The 17,398-nt window shown below is 39.4% G+C and overlaps 1 protein-coding gene across 1 annotated transcript; it reads left to right on the top strand.

Annotated features, from left to right (window-relative positions):
- Positions 1 to 121: 121 nt before the first annotated feature.
- rmc1 (regulator of MON1-CCZ1) lies at positions 122 to 17,165 on the top strand. Its single transcript, XM_026329554.1, has 21 exons — positions 122 to 306; positions 1,798 to 1,874; positions 2,451 to 2,535; positions 3,621 to 3,677; positions 3,850 to 3,936; positions 4,052 to 4,192; positions 4,851 to 4,954; positions 5,583 to 5,672; positions 6,309 to 6,414; positions 6,635 to 6,743; positions 8,625 to 8,669; positions 8,790 to 8,843; positions 9,111 to 9,239; positions 9,703 to 9,809; positions 10,281 to 10,397; positions 10,484 to 10,561; positions 10,730 to 10,834; positions 11,502 to 11,570; positions 11,652 to 11,739; positions 12,863 to 13,000; positions 15,732 to 17,165. Exons 1-21 carry the CDS (start codon positions 208 to 210, stop codon positions 15,809 to 15,811), a joined length of 1,965 nt encoding a protein of 654 aa, XP_026185339.1. The 5' UTR covers positions 122 to 207; the 3' UTR covers positions 15,812 to 17,165.
- The last annotated feature ends 233 nt before the right edge of the window (positions 17,166 to 17,398 follow it).

The following is a 17,398-nucleotide window of genomic DNA, read 5'->3' as shown; positions in this document are numbered from 1 at the left end:
GTGCTTTCGCTGGGTTTTAGTGAAAGCTGGAAGTTAGATATCAATTTAATTTACATTTAAATAAGTTATTATGCGGTGCTCTTATTCTGAAGGGCCAAACCGGGGGCGTCGTTGCCGTGTTCTTCCTCTGCTGTCAGGACCCGAACAAATCAACATCAACAAAGTTGAGGACACAGCAGCGATAAAGTGGCGGTCAGGTGTGTGAGGATGAGTGAGCAACATTACCTGGAGCTGTGTGAGAAGCCGGTACAGTTTGAACATGCCTCCAATGTCAACAACGTCTTCTTCGACGAAGCCAACAAGCAGGTGAGCTAGTGAGCACTGAAGAGGCTAACATGCTAGCTAACGTTAGGTCAGCTAGCTAGCTGACAACTAAAATAAAGAGTCGAAGGTGCGTGAATAGCAGTCTGCTTTTGAGTCAACGCTATTAGTTTTATTCTTCTGTGTGTAAAGTATAGACGGCTAGTCTTTTAATGGATTGACAGAACAATATCGACAACTGTTTTGATAATAGATTGTTTATTGCCATCAAACTCTCCATGGTTCCATGTTATGGACAAAATCATTAAACTATGACAACAGTCGTTAAATAACAAATAATATAATAAATAACTGTATAACAGCTAATTATGTAACGTTATATATTAGGCTATACATACTGTATATACACTCACTGGCCACTTTATTAGGTACACCTGTTCAATTGCTTTTTCTTGGCACTTTGGGCCCCTTAGTACCAGTTGAGCATTGCTCAATCTCCACAGCCGACCTGAGTATTGTTGCTGACCATGTCCATCCCTTTACAGTGTACCCATCTTCTGATGGCTACTCCCAGCAGGATAGTGCCCCATGTCACACAGCTCACATAATCTTGAACTGGGTTCTTGAACATGACAATGAGTTCACTGTACTCCAATGGCCTCTACAGTCACCAGATCTCAATAGAGCACATTTGGGATGTGGTGGAACGGGAGGCTCACATCATATATTTATGCCACAAAAAATTAAGGCGGTTCTGAAGGCATTTCTGAAGGCAAAAGGGGGTCCAACCCGGTACTAGCAAGGTGTATCTAATAAAGTGGCCTGTGAGTGTATATATAGTACATCTTCTAGTTACAGTATTACAGGAGTATATTTTGCTTTTAGGTAGGATTTCCAGATCAGTTGTTGAGTGTACTTAAAAGAGGCACTGGAGAAGGCATTTCATATAAGTGTAAATATGTTGGACAAATAGGAGATGAGATAAACACATGGATATTTTATAGACAAAAGCATTATTGACTTAATTGGTAATGTGGAAATTGCACAACAAATCAAATAAGTGTTGGTATCGTTTTATGTATTTATTTATTTCCTGCTTATAATTTTGTTTATTATCTTTGTCATGTTTGGATATATTTTGACTGTATTTAATTTAAAGCCAACTGTGGTATGTGCCATTTTATTAAGCTGTGCTATGCAGTTTCTGCACATAGGTTTAAAAATCAAAAGTAGAGAAAAACTGTTATTACAGGTTTTATCAGGAATTATTAAACTGGTTAAGTGATAAGGCATGGAAACCTATGCTGATTTTAGTCTCTAAAGAGGTCATGCATGGGACATGATTTGTTTTGTTGTTCTTTACCTTGGACATTTTTCACTTTTTTCTGCCATATACTATGCAATCAAGAAATTATGTTTTATGTTATTTATTATATTATATAATGAAAGAATAATAATCATATTCAAGTTTAAGGTAATTATGTTTTTGACTTAATGTAGATATTTCAGCTGGTTTCATGATGTCTCTGTCTGCAGGTGTTTGCAGTGCGTTCGGGTGGAGCCACAGGTGTGGTGGTCAAAGGCCCAGATGACAAGAACAGTGTTGCCTTCAGGTACGTAAACATTTGCAGGAATCCCTCATTGGATTAAGTAACGAACAAGCTAAATCCAAAGGCCAAGCGTGGTTTTCGAAGAAATACTCAGTATTGTGCAGACGTTTTATCAAGTTTTGATGTTTTAGATTCTTATCTCGCAACACCATCAGGTGTCCGTTTGATCCCAGGTTCATTGTGCAGGACAACAAGTCCATAAAGAACCCACTAGAATTCCTGAAGAACTATTTTCAGAAACAAGAAGAACCAGGAGTCCTGCAGCAGAGGGTGTGACCTCCACAGACCCCTAATCTCAGCACTGTGGAGTCAGTCTGGGATCATATGAAGAGACAAGAACATGTAAACTCCACACAGAAAGGCCTGGTTGCTAACCTAGGACCTTCTTGCTGTGAGGCAACAGTGCTAACCACTCAACCACCGTGCTGCCCTTTGAAATAGCTAAATAAGATTTAAAAAATTTTAGTGAGGCTGAATTATTGATCTTGGTGTATTGTAAGAAAAGTACTCAATATAGTACTTCATTCCACTGACAGTAATTGTGTATTAATCATATAACATCTGGGTTTTCCACCACAGGATGGATGATAAAGGAGAAGTGAAGTGCATCAAGTTCTCCATTGGAAATAAGATCTTGGCAGTTCAGAGAACTCTAAAATCTGTGGTGAGACCTGCTGAGAAGAGCCATGCACTAAATGACTGAAACAACCTAAAAAAAACATCCACTGACTTATGCCAGACATTTGTAGATAGAGGTTATAAAGAAACGCACATTATCTCAGGTTTCACAAGATCTTTAGGTATATATTATTAACCACTGAAGTCTAATTTTTAGTGTTTTTACTCTACAGTATAACCACATAAAACAAATTGATGTTTTCTCCAGTAATCCTAAAAAAGATGTCTCAACTCCCATTTCAAATGCATGAAGTCTTCTTTGACTACTTTAAGCTACTCAACGCAGAACATTAAGCTGTCATTCGCCACAAGACAGAAGATTATGCTATAGCTGTCAAAGCTAAACATGGCTCAATTGCGTTTCACTGCCAATGAACATGACAAACTCACACCTAGTGGTCGTGACATTGTATCCAAATTTGAAGAGAAGCATGTTTAAGTTAAACATTTGCACCTAAATGTCTAAATGAAGACTTCCCTCTTGTTTTGTTTTTATGTTTTCTATGCTAGTTGGGATCACCTCACATTTCTATCAGTATAGAGAGTTTCTGTACCATTGTAGCATTGTTTTTGTATAGTTAATAATATTCATATTATCTTTGTACAAGTTGATCTATTCTCCTCTTTAATAATAATTATTGAATAGATAGGTATAATTGTTGTATTTCCTTTTTTGTTTCCTTTCTGGTCGGTTGACTCTGGAAGTCTTTGACAGAGAAGTATAAGAGATGACTAGTTTTTTTTAGCTTTAAAGAAGGTGCTTAGTCACTGAAACATTAGCCCTTTTTTTCTGAATTGTCAACTCTGCATATTGTCAACATACTCTTGTAATGTGCAAGTTTTTTCTGGCTTTTGAGTAGTCATACGTGTCTTGTGGGGAACACTGTCCTTTAGTTGGAGTGTGACAGTTTTGTTTATACTGTCTGGTTCCAGGTTTAATTAAAATACAAATGTTTCAGGTCTAAGGTTAGAATGTTAGTTTACAATTACTATTTGTTTCGTTATACAAATGTGGCTGTATTCTCTGTCCAGATTGCATTATTTAACTTTTATTTTTGTGTTGTACTGTAGGATTTCATCAACTTTATACCCGACTATCCACATACAGAGTTCACTCAGGAATGCAAGGTATATTACATCTTCTTTTTCTTGTTTTTATTTTTTTTTTTTGTTTGTTTAGTCTAGTTTCCGGGTAAGCGGTTTATGAGTAACAGCAGATAAAGAATATGAATAACATTCAACACACAGAAGTTTAGCATGTTCTTTTGAACAGTATTTATGTTTTTTTCTTGTCTTGCAGACAAAAAATGCTAATGTTTTGGGTTTCTGCTGGACAAACTGGAATGAGATTGTCTTTATCACTGACCAGGGAATCGAGTTTTACCAGGTAATCTGACGCAGTTTCAGTCTTGATACACTATAGAGTGGTTTTAGTAAAATTGTGAGTGCTAACCTAGTAACATGCATAATGTAAGTTGACAAGACATTGTTTATGCATTCAGGTGTTTCCAGACAAGCGCAGTCTGAAGCTGTTGAAGAGTCAGAGTATCAATGTGAACTGGTACCAGTATTGTCCAGAGACCACCGTCATCCTACTGTCCACCACCGTGCAGGGAAACATCCTACAGCCCTTTGCCTTCAGGGTGAGGATAGACGAAATAATGTTTTTAGAGTTTATGTTATGTTTATATTAAAGTATGCAGTGTGGTTTGATTAGCATGTTCAAATTAATTAACAGTATGTAGATTTGTATGATATAATTTACAGGGTCGGACAAATGTTGCTTTTTCTGTGACAAAACAAAAAATTCTGATTCTGAAACTAAGTTTTGCTTTCAATATCAAAACAGGTGTGCTAAGTAAAACAAGACAGACATTGATCAGTTGTGGTTGAAAACACAGACCAGTCACAAGCTGCATTTCATTTTGAGCCTAATGTCTCTTGTGGGTGAAAACATAACCCCTGTGTCCATGTGTTATGATGGTTTAATAGTGATTTGTTCATAAAATTATGTTATTGTGTGGTTAGTGGATTGGACTAACTGACCACCTGATCAAATGTCATCCACCCAGAATCAATCAATCAGAATCATTTTGCTTTGGTTCGGTTACGTTAGATAATACTTTGTTCTTCCTGATGGGAACAGACTGGATAAAGTCATATGTGTTTTCAGCCTGTCCCTCTCGTATATCGTGATCAGCTTGTAGCTGTAACTTGTTTCCTTTTCAGGCTTAGAAAATGTGTTGGTTTTTTTTAGCCCTAGTAATGTAGTAATAGATTATTTTTTATTTATTTGTTCAGAATGGGACCATGTCAAAGATGTCCAAGTTTGAGATTGAGCTCCCAGTCGTCCCCAAGCCCGCTAAACTCAGCCTGTCGGAGAGAGACATCGCCATGGCAACTATGTAAGTCAGTTGTCATCATTCTAGTCAAAAATTTGGGGTCATCCTCATTTTTTCTGCCTCCATCTTTATATTTTTAATTGACATCTATGCCATTTATATAGTTAAAGTCCAGAGATTAACCTCAAATGGCACCAAGCAGAATGGTGAACCTCCATAAAAGGAAAACTAAAAAGTGGATATGATCATAAATGTCATAGATGAAGTAATGGGTTACAGGCCACCACTCCACACTCTCCAGGTGAAGAGTGAAAGCAAAGAAACCTAAGTAAGTTTGTGGGAAATTATGCAACAGTGCTCTCTATCCCAACAATATTTGGTTACAATAAATGTTATTCAAATAAAATAAATATTTGATATTTATGGTTTCAGCTGGAGAAACCGTGACAGTGTGTCAGGCTGCTGGATGGGACAAGTACTTAAATTACATTTAGTGAGACAAAAAGATTATCCACAAATATTTGTGTTATGCTTCAATTTCAGTCATTACTGGAAACTACACATATTTTCATAACAGCTAGCAACCTGGGTGAAGTAGTGTATGTCTTTGTATTTTAGTTGTGTAAATCTAACTGTCATGTCTTGGAGAAAAAGGGCACCAAACTTTCTAATTCCCAATTTCTGTGTGTAGTTACGGTCAGCTGTATGTGATGTATCTGAAGCATCACTCGAAAACAGCCAACAGTCCTAGTGCAGAGGTGGTGCTGTATCATTTACCAAGGTATTCACACACACACACACACACACTCACACACACACACACACACACTCTGTAGCTTTATAGCTTTAACATTAAAGATAACCTTCAGCATTTTAGACCTCTAGTAGAATGGACAATGTCCCTATTTTGTCTGTCACAGCATAAAGATGCTCATCCTTATATATTAATGTCCCAGTGATTTTCTTGACTAATCTGTTAATTACTTTGTCAGATAATATTTCCAAGAACTATTTGAGGTTTTTATTTTGTTTATCTCTATCAGCTGCCCCAAAACCAAGCAATTTAAATTTATATAAAATTACATTATAAAAGCTGGAATCAGAAAATTGATAGCATTTTTTCCTTCAGAAATGAACTAACAGCACTGTTTCTGTGCTTGTTTAAATAAAATAATTCCTTTCAGACCAGAGTGTGAGTGCAGATGTTTGTGTTTATGTTACATTTATGTTTAATGTCAGTTCCCATTTATTCAAACATGAAGAACAACAACAGGATTTCAGACTACCTTGAAATCAAGATGACACTACCCAGTCTTATCACTTTGACGGTTTTGACATGTGGTAAAAATCTCTAACAGAATCTCAGAGCATGTTAATGGAGTTGTCCTTATATGTGGTTTTTGGTGTATGTATTTAGGGAGGGTGCCTGTAAGAAGAGTCATGTGTTGAAACTGAACACCACGGGGAAGTTTGCCCTGAATATCGTGGACAATCTGGTGGTGGTTCATCATCAGAGCTCTCAGGTGTGTGTGTGTGTGTGTGTGTGTGTGTGTGTGTGTGTGTGTGTGTGTGTGTGTGTGTGTGTGTGTGTGTGTGTGTGTGTGTGTGTGTGTGTGTGTGTGTGTGTGTGTGTGTTTTTTAGTCATCTCACGTATAGCCATGTTTATATTAATGCAAGTAGTTAAATGGTGTGTTTTTGTGAGGATGCTGGTTATATAGAGCGTGTGTGTGTGTGTGTATCAGACATCAATGATCTTCGACATCAAGTTAAAGGAGCCGGACTGTGCTGTCAACACACACCAACCTGTCCTACCTGCCAGGTCCATACACCCCTACAGGATACCGCTGTCAGGTATGCATACACCTCCCTCATAACTTTAAGGAGCTGTTTGTAAGATTTAGAGGGATCTTTTTTTCATTGGTGTGCCATCACCTGAAAATTGCAACTGTTAGCTTAGCTTAGAAGGAGTGTTTTATTTCTACATGGAGCGGTTCTTCCTTCATGGACCAACCCAGAGCTGACAAACTGGCTGGCTGTAGACAGGGAACCGTTAAAGCAGCAGCTTGAATTTAGTGATGCTTAGAGATGCAGCGAATGGACCAGCCAGTGATCGGAATCGGCCGATTTTTCGCATGACCGGCCCCGATCAGTGACCGGCCAGTCAGTCTCAGGTCTTGCCGAGTCCGAGTCGATCCTTTCTTTGCCAGCGGCTCAGGCAATGACATCACAGCCACATGCACACTCACAGTCGCGTGTAAACATGTTGTTGGTGTGGAAGTAATTTTCTGAGAGTGAAGATGACACTGAAGATGACAAGATCGCAGCTTGTATCATTTGTAAGGCCAAAATACAACGTGGACACTTAAAACACCATCACTCAGCTGAATATGCCCAGTTCGAAAAGGCGAAAGCAGCTAAAGCTAGGACAATTCAAAGCCCACAAGTCAGCCTCCTCGGCTGTCTTTTATTGGGATGAGCATTGAAAGGACAAAAGCAATTACGAGAAAAATTATGGAATTCATGGCACTTGACGACCAGCCGTTCTCCTTAGTCTAGGACAGAATTTGATAAGTTACATCAGTCCAAAATACATTATACCGAGCCGGCGGTACATTGCCGACGGTGCCCGAGTTGTTTAACCTTGTGTCAGATTACACACAAAGCCTGTTACAAGCTGATCCTGAAGCAGCCACAAGTTTTACTACTGATATTTGGACATGTAACGTTAGCTTAAAGTCAATGATGAGCCTGACTGCTCACTGGGTTGACAAAGATTTTCAATGACTTCTGCACTGTCAAGAAATCAAGGGTAATAACAAGGTTCACGTCGTAATGTAATGTTTAATAATTTCGTTTATTATAAAATAAAAAATGTAATTTATGAAGAGAAGATCTTTGTTAGTATAACTCTGTTATACACAGGAACTCATTTTATAGCTTTTTCAAGGCACAAAGCTCTTCATTTTGTTGAAAGGATCCCGTAATGTTTAAAAATTAATTTTATTATAAAATAAAGAATTTCATTGAAGAAAATAATTCTGTATATGCTTTCATTACAGTTCTTTAAAAAATAACGGAATTGGCAGGTCACACACTGAAAAATCGGAATCGGCCAAGAAAATTGCAATGGTTCATCTCTGATGCTAATGTTCTTACTGTATATAGTTCATTTTTATAATCGTTCAGTAGCATCGCTTATGTTTCCTTGACTGACCTTACAGACATTTAAAACTGCACGCTGCATTGTCTGTACATAGTAACGCAGCTACATATGAAGCGTGTAAATGCCACTTTCTCATTTATTGGTAGTATTTGTATTGCACAGATAAGAATGATTTTATGAATGCAACCCTGTTACTTCTCTTTGGAGGGCTTGCAGTCTCTCCTCTTCTTCTTGAGGCTGCTGCTCTGGTAGCTTCTCTCCGTCACCAGTTCACCTGCTAACCTTACAGTTATTGCCTGGCCTTTAACTCTGCAAATGGATAAAAAAAAAATAGAGATAGTGTTTCCTGCCAAAACTATCCCACAGTCTCACCTGCAGTTCTCTGGCACCTCTTATGTCTTTGTCCTGCTGAATGTTAATGTCCATTGAGTTAAAATACAGAGGATAGTAATTATTTCATTGTCTTATTGTAATGTTAATTAGGTCTGAGTAAGGCTTTAGAAGTTTTCACTTCTTTAATCTAAGTTTTCTTTCCCTTCTTGTTTTATCCTCTTTTTTTTCCTCTGCAGGTCCAACCGTTGTTCCCTCTCAACCTCCAGTACCATGTCAACTCTGTATCCTTTATGTCAGTGCTTTACTATGTGAATACTCATGCTTGCTTCATCATCTCAGTAAACTGAAGGTGTATATTTTGCAGTTTTCTGTCCTCACATGGACCTTGACTGTCCCACCAGACTCTTCCTCCTGGAGTGTCTTCCAGCCTGACATCATCATCAGTGCCAGTGAAGGTGTGAAAAACACACACAGACACACACACTGCAACTGAATGTACCAAGTCATTGTCAATTTGCCTTATGTCAGTAGTTTAAGCTTATTGTGTCATTACGTGTCATTAAACAGCTATAGTGTATCAGAAAAAATATTTTATCAACATAAAAATAAATAAAAGCATCCAATTCGACTTATTTGCATGGCTAAAGACTGATTGGAACTGGGGCCTAAAAAACTTTGGGACATTCCTTCTGATGTTTTCTCGGTTTCTGCCCATTTGCTAGGATACCTGTGGTACCTGCAGGTGAAGCTGACTCCGACTGTCAACCTGCTGCAGGACAAAGGCAAATTGATGGATTTCCTGTTAAGACGGAGAGACTGCAAGATGGTGATACTGTCTGTCTGCTCACAGAGTATGTCTTTTCAAATGTCTGCTCTTACTTCACTTTGTGTCATTATCAGTTTTACTTGGGATGTTTTCATTTTATCTGACTAAAAATCTAAAGATATCTGTATTTCTTTTTATCTATATGTTTGTGGTGTTTAAATTACACCCAAACAAGTGTTACTAAGTGTTCCTAAAAATTAGATTTTTCTATCAAGCATTAAAAAAAAAGTTTGATCTGGGTAGAAATCTAATTATGTTACATTGACAGATTTTGATTGTTACAATGTGAAACAGAAACAGGAGTCTGAAAATGAACTAATCTGGGCAGAACAAATTGCATACATCAGTAAGATTGCATGGTCTAGCTTGTTAAAAGTTAAAAAAAAAAATTGTGAAAAAGTGGAGAAGCAAAAAGGAGAAGAAGAAATGCTGGTCATCCTACACTGAAACTATGGATCATAATTTAGCTAAATTCTCTCTTTTCTCAGTTCTGGAGGGCGGGGAGAAGGGAAGTCTTCCTGTTGTGGCAACAGTCTTTGATAAACTCAACCAAGTGTATAAAGAATATCTAGAGGCAGAGCAGAGCTACGCTGCTGTGAGTGCTAACCTGGTTAATAAATACATACTAAAAATTTTATTTTTTTAATAATGTAGCTGTTTATTGTCTAAGGTAAGATGTTAAAGTCCTGTATTTGACAGATGTGTCACGAGTGCAACTGTGACTAGTATGTCGAAGTGGGCACTTATATGTGCATGACAATAAATAAATAAATAAGATCATACTTTCTATGAGAGATGTAGTGACAAAAGATTCATCCTCTGACTAACAGCAATAGTAATAATGGTTACCTTAGTAGCACATGACAAAAACACGAGTATAAAATATAACTACCATTAAAGGTGCAGTTTGTATAATTTAAACCAAACTACAGTAAAACTTAAAATATTATGCACCTCCTGTTAGATCAGCTAGATCCCAGGACGTGAGATGTTCACTTCTGTACACAGATTTGTGTAATGCGAATATATTTTTAGATGAATGTGTTTATATATGTTGCGTTTGTAGATGGAGTCTGGTCCAAGTCGAGGTGGTGCAGCTCAGAAACGTCCAGTCAGAACTCAGGCGGTAATTGATCAATCGGACATGTACACACACGTCCTGTCGTCTTTTACAGAGGGAAAGGTACGAACACGTAAAGACACAGTTTAAGATTAAGATACACTGAAATAAATGATCACGAATAAATAAATGCTGTTGGTTTTGTGCAGGGTGTCTCCCATAAGTTTATCATCGCGGTGCTGATGGAGTATATCCGCTCTCTGAACCAGTTCCAGATCACTGTACAGGTAAAATCAAGCAGGAGTGATGCCTCCTTTGTCACATTAAAAATTTTCACTTCTGACAGCTTTACATTTCACCTGTAATGCCCATTTTATCTCCATGGATCTTTACATACATATCTTTGTCCTAATGTCATCTAAGTTCTTGTGTATTGGTTTGTTTGTGTGTCTCAGCATTACCTGTATGAGCTGGTGATTAAAATGCTGGTGCAACACAACCTCTTCTACATGCTGCACCAGTTCCTGCAGTATCATGTCCTCAGTGACTCCAAACCACTGGTGAGTTCACATTAATCCTAATGAGGCTGAACTGGAATCTGAGCTGCTATTGATGATTAATCTGCCCGTTGTTTTCTCATTTAATTAATCAATGCTATGCACTGTAAACAAAAAATACTGTTTTTCTAAACCCAAGATGACTTCTTGTGAAGTTTGGATGAGTCAGAACATCGCATTTAAGAAACTAGAACCAGCTGTATTTTACTTAAAAGTTGACATTGTAAAAAAATAAGGAGCAAGAAAAAAAAGAATTGTCATTGGAAAAAAAAACAGGAAGTATCAAAAGATTATCACTGAAAAACACACCAAATATATTTTTAATGCTAATTTGCAAGATATGTGTTTCAATGCCAATGCTTCTTTTTTTCAATGCCAAACTTTATTTACAATGCCAAAACTTAAAGACATCGAATTGGCTCCATAGTCACCACCTAACCTAAAATCTTAAATATAAAGTGTAGAGTTTGCAGAGAAGTATGGAAGTACTGTTACTGGGCATCAGTTGTAGCCCAATTTTAAATTTGTAACTAATCAGCCTGACGTGCATTCATACATGTCATTATTCTTTTGTCATTGTTTTCGTGGTCCTTAGTCCATAAGGGCAGCCTTATGTTTCCTTATTAATCTTCTGCTACTTTTTTGTTATGTTTGTTTTCCTCGGTTTCAGGCCTGTTTACTTTTGTCACTTGAGAGTACATACCCTCCTGCACACCAGCTGTCACTGGACATGTTGAAGGTATCAGACACACACATACACACTTGTTGCAGATTGTGGCAATTTCATTTCTTCATTTCATTTTATGTTTGTGTTTTATAGCGTCTGTCCACGGCCAACGACGAGATTGTTGAGGTTCTGCTGTCAAAGCAGCAGGTTCTAGGAGCGCTCAGATTCATCCGCAGCGTTGGTACGTTGCTGTTAATTATGTCAATAAGCTGCACTAAAATGTTTCAAATTTTTTTAAGTGTTAGTTTCTTTGTACAGCTGAATACTTTCGTACCTGACCATGAGGCTGAAAACACTTACATTTATCCTGTGGAACATGGTTCAGCCTGTTTTAAAGAGTAGTTTTGAGTGTTTACCAGTCTGTCAAGGGTTGCCTTGTTCGCAAGATGTTATTGTAAATGGTAGGTACAGTAACAGGGTCTCACTGAGGATACAAACTGTCTGCTGGGTATGTTCATCCGTCCACTGCCCTCGATGATCAGCTGTCTTTAGGCAGCTACTCTAATAGTCATACCAGTGATAATAACTGCACTTTTTATGAAAAAACTATACAGATACACAAAGTGTTGCAGCATGCCTATAATATTTGTGTTACAGCAGCAGATGGTCGTTTATGATTTGACTGTTATATATATGTTCACCAGTGGGTGACACTGGTGAAAGCTGTGTTAAATGAGGCTTTGAGGCAGCCCATGTTCAGACTGCACAGAAGCAAATAGCTCCTGCTGTTGGTATCAACTGTTTACATTTGGAGTCTGAAAATGTGAATGAGGACACTCACATCGTCAGACTTGTCACAACATGGCATGCTAGTGCAGCCCAGATGGCTGGAACACCTCTCCTTTGGTGATCTGATGTGGTAGTGAGAGGTGGAGAACAAAATCCACAGTCGTCGTTCTCTGTAAAAATTGAAGTTCTAAGTTAGACAGATCAGGCATTGCAGTCTATAATGAATCATTTCCTATTGTTTTCCATTACCTTGCTTATTTTCACATAAGGTTCTTGCCCAGACAAAACACTGGCAATAAATCTACTTAAAACCTCCAGGATAAAGATCCCCACTGTGTACCTCAATCAGCAAAAGCCTCATATGAACTTCAGATGAACTCATTTGTACACACAAGAAGACTGTGGATTTTGGTCCTCCATCTCTCAGTGTAGTTGTATAAAGAAGGGGCCGCTTCACAGCCACTACAGACAGGAACAGTGATTATAAAATGCATGTCCGTATTGTAGATACACTTTGAAAGATCGGACTCTGCCCGTTAAATTGAACTAACCTTGTACTGGTTTCATCTGGGCAGGTGGGCATGACAACGTGTCAGCCAGGAAGTTTTTGGATGCAGCGCGACAGACGGGAGACCAGATGTTGTTCTACACAGTGTTCAGGTCTTTTCAGCAGAGAAACCAACGGCTAAGGGGAAGTCCGAGCTTTAATCCTGGTAAGAACACTGATGAAGACACGCAGGTCCATGAAACGCTAAAAATAAATAGGTCACGTATTATCCAACCTCAGATATAATTTTATGTAATCTTCTTCTTCTCCTTTGGGCTGCTCTCTTCAGGGGTCACCACAGCGAATCATCTGCCTCCATTCAACCCTATCCTCTGTATCCTCCTCACCCACACCAACTATCCTCATGTCCTCCTTCACTACATCCAAGAACCTCCTCTTTGGTCTTCCTCTAGGCCTCCTTCCTGGCAGCTCTAACCTCAGCATCCTTTTACCAATGTATTCACTGTCCTTCTGGCCTTCTCTGTACATCTCCATCAGCATTCTCAAAGCAAATATTGCATCTTTGTTTCTCTTTCTTGGCTCCCTTGTTCTTAAAGATGGGCACCAGTACACTTCTCCTCCATTCCTTAGTCCATCCTCTCACTCTCCAAGATCTTGTTAAGTGGCCCGGTCAGAAACTCTACTGCCACCTCTCCTAAACACTTCCATACCTCCACAGGTATGTCATGAGGACCAACTGCTTTTCCACTCTTCATCCTCTTCAACGCCTTCCTCACTTCATCCTCGCCTGATCTTTGCTACTTCCTGCTCCACAACAGTCACCTCTTCTACTCTGTGCTCTCTAACATTTTCCTCATTCATCAACTCTTCAAAGTTCCTTCCATCTTTCCATCACACTTGTGGCACCTGTCAACACATTTCCATCCCTGTCCTTGATCACCCTAACCTGCTGCACATCCTTCCCATCTCTGTCTCTCTGCCTCTCCAACCTGTACAAATCCACCTCTCCCTCCTTAGAGTCCAACTTATCATACAAATCCTCATACGCCCTTTGTTTGGCCTTTGCCACCTCTACCTTCACCTTACGCTGCATCTCCCTGTACTCCTGTCTGTTCTCTTCTGTCCTCTCAGTGTCCCACTTCTTCTTAGCTAACCTTTTCCTCTTAACACACTCCTGAACTTCCTCATTCCACCACCAAGTCTCCTTATCTGCTTTCCTCTGTCCAGATGACACACCAAGTATTTCTCTGACCACTTTAGCTGTAGCTGTCCAGTCATCTGGAAGAACCTCCTGACCCCCCAGAGCCTGTTTCAGCTCCTCCCTGAAAGCCCCACAACACTCTTCCTTTTTCAACTTCCACCACTTGGTCCTCTGCTCTGCCCTTGTCCTCTTCATCTTCCTCACCACCAGAGTCATCCTACACACCACCATCCTATGCTGTCTGGCTACACTCTCCCCAACTACTACTTTGCAGTCACTGATCTCTTTCAGGTTGGAACGTCTGCACAAGATGTAATCAACTTCTCCAAAACATCTAACATGAGCTGTCCCTCTGATGTACTCATTCCTGATCCTATCCATCCTCATCACTCCCAGAGAGAACCTCAACATCTTCAGCTCTGCTACCTCCAGCTCAGCACTGACAACATTCAACATCACAGCTTCAACTTCCAGTTTCAGACTCATCACCCTATCTGACACTCTCTTCACCTCCAGAACATTCCTAGCAAAATCCTCCTTCAGGATAACTCCTACTTCATTCCTCTTTCCATCCACACCATGATAAAACAGCTTGAACCCTGCTCCTAATCTATAGGCCTTGCTACCTTTCCACCTGGTCTCCTGAACACACAACATATCCACCTTTCTTCTCTCCATCATATCAGCCAACTCTCTAGTTTTCCCTGACAAAGTCTCTACAGTCAAAGTCCCTACTCTAAGTCCTACACTCCTGCCCTTCCTCTTCTCTCTTTGCCTACGAACACACCTTGCTCCTCTCCTTCTTCGACCAACAGTAGTCCAATTTCCACTGGCAGCCTGTAGGTCAACAGCACCAGTGACGGTCGTTGTTAACCGGGCCGCGACCGATCCGCTATGGAAGTCATATTTGTGATTCGCATGTTTGATTTGGCTTAAATTTTGTCGGATGCCTTTCCTGACACAACCCTCTGCATTTACCTGGACTTGGGACTGGCACATGAAGACACTGGGTGGTTTCCCCCCTGTGGTTGCATTGAATAAGTTGGATCTTATTAAAAAAATCACCCACAGCCTAAGATCCTTCTAGTGAATAACAAGGTTTTCTGACCCTAATGATAACTCTAAATAACAACATGTTTGTTGGTGAAACGTGAATTTTGTCATGTGCAGAACAAAATTCATGACAGGGAGCACCCGAAATCTGTGATGCAGCTGCAGGCACAAGTCAGCAAACCTCGAGTGGGATATTGCTTAAACCTGTATTAAGCACTAAGTCAGACAGAAAGTCTGGAGATTCAGTTCACTTACTTAAAACTCTGAGTAAGGGACAGGTTGATGGTACACAATGACAAGTACAACTGGTTTTTGAGTTTTCCAGTTTAGGAGTGTGAGGCTGAGAGTGAGGTTCTGAGATGAGTTATAACTGTGCCTAGGGCAAGAGTTTATTAATAAACGTGAGTGGAGTGCTGCCACTCCTCCACCTCGGCCTGTGCTTCTGGGAACATGACAGTTTATATGACTGGGGGGGATTTAGACAATAGAGATCAGATATGTAATAATTGATGTTTGACTGTTCTGTTTTTCTCTTCAGTATTAGTTTTTGCTAGGTTTCTCAAAGCCTCTTGTGGTGATTTGGACAGCTCTAAGCAGCACTTTAGGTTGTTGTGTCAGAAAACACAGTTGTTAACCGTAACATTTGGTGTGGGTGTGTGTGTGTGTGTGTGTGTGTCGCCAGGAGAGCACTGTGAGGAGCACGTGGATCACTTCAAGCTGCTGTTTGGTGAACAGGCACTGATGAAACCCTCGACTATATGAACCACCTGGACCAAAACAGACAGTCTGCAGCCCGGTGGACTGTTTTAAACCAACACGAGACAAGTCATCATCCACTTGTATGTTTTCATGCACACGTGTATCCTCACCGTGCCACAGCATAGACAGCTCCATAGACATGTAAACACCACTACACTCGCTTTGTTGTGTCCAAGATAATAAACCCAAGGTCTGACTGAAATGGACCTCTTGTCAGAACCTTTTAGGTAGGTTGGTAGTTAAGAGGTTTACTGATCATTTTTTTACTCAGCACATGAACAACACACATTTAAATTAGTGTTAAGTATGTAGATTTTAAGAACCACGATAATGACACAGCTGGTCATGTTGGACCAATCATCAACGCTCAAGCTGGTTCATGATTGACAGCAGAGAAGTCAAAGAGAGAAAACCAGAGAGAACAAGGATGAAAGAATTAATTAGGGAGCTGATCTCCACTGTGGGTGTACCAAAGCCAGATTAATGAAAGTGGAAAAATGGTGCCTGTCCTCAGGACAATGGATTTCTGTGAAGAGTTGCTTATGGAAATCACACACTTCACTTTTGCTTGTAAATCTTTTGAGTTTCCACGAGACAAAAAGTTTTAATGTCAAAAGAAGAAGCTGCAGTGTTTCTGTATTTAATTGTTACATATTAATAGTATTAAGATTTTAATTTAAAAAAGGAAACATGAGATAAAGGCATAGGTGCCTGTCAGATGGAGCTTTAGTCACAAACAAGACCGTTTGTGACTACAAAATGTAGCCACTGCACTAAAACAGAATTAAAATTAGAATTAGAGGCTCATGATTTTCTTGTAATTCAGCAACTTTATTCCTGAAAAAAAAAAAGTTTTTGTTTTTGTAGCCATAACACTGGTGCTTCCTTACGCACAATATGGTGAGGATTAGGAGAGAAATGTGGTTACTGAGCTGCAATGTGTCCTGCTGGAACATGGTAACCACCTTGTTTGGTGTGTATAAACATTACATTCAGAACATGATCACAACCAGGTGAAAGTTAACTGGGATACAGGTGTGCATGGGAACATACAGAGTTAAGTCAGGTGAGGGTTGATGTGTTACGTGTCGTGGGCAGGGCCGCAGGCTGCACCTGCAGACACATGAACTTGAATGATGTGAAGAATGTGTTTTTGTATGATGAAAGACAACTGTGTGACAATCACTGTTTTGTTTAAACGTTTTGGCGATTTTGTTTTAAAATGACAGCAGCAGTAGGTGCAGGACAGGAAATGGCTGCTTTGGTGTCCCAAAATGCTAAATGTTTCTAAACCAAACTGCATTGTATGTCTTACATCTCTATTAATACTAAAATAAAGACCATCTCTTATAAATCATCTCCGCATCATAAATATGTTTTAAATGGTTAAAGGATTAAACTGCATTGTCATTTATGTAATCGTCATGTATGTGGTCTGTTTATGTGCCTTAAACTTCTGAATGTGTGCAGCTGTGGTGACAGGAACATCAAACCACAATTCAAACACAGTGTTTCAGTAAATTATTTATTACTTCTGTCAGTTTCGTTACTTCAGTGACTTTTGTGGGTTTTTCTTTAATGGAAGGCTAC

This window comes from Mastacembelus armatus, unplaced genomic scaffold (genome assembly GCF_900324485.2).
Source record: "Mastacembelus armatus unplaced genomic scaffold, fMasArm1.2, whole genome shotgun sequence".
NCBI classification, from domain to species: domain Eukaryota; kingdom Metazoa; phylum Chordata; class Actinopteri; order Synbranchiformes; family Mastacembelidae; genus Mastacembelus; species Mastacembelus armatus.
Note: the sequence above shows the minus strand (reverse complement) of the source record. Positions and strands in the feature narration are given on the sequence as shown.

Coding starts and splice junctions, on each gene's coding strand:
- rmc1 (XM_026329554.1), top strand. CDS start 208: ATGAGTGAGCAACATTACCTGGAGCTGTGTGAGAAGCCGGTACAGTTT. Junction 4,955..5,582: donor GACATCGCCATGGCAACTAT/GTAAGTCAGTTG, acceptor TTCTGTGTGTAG/TTACGGTCAGCTGTATGTGA. Junction 11,740..12,862: donor CAGATTCATCCGCAGCGTTG/GTACGTTGCTGT, acceptor TCATCTGGGCAG/GTGGGCATGACAACGTGTCA.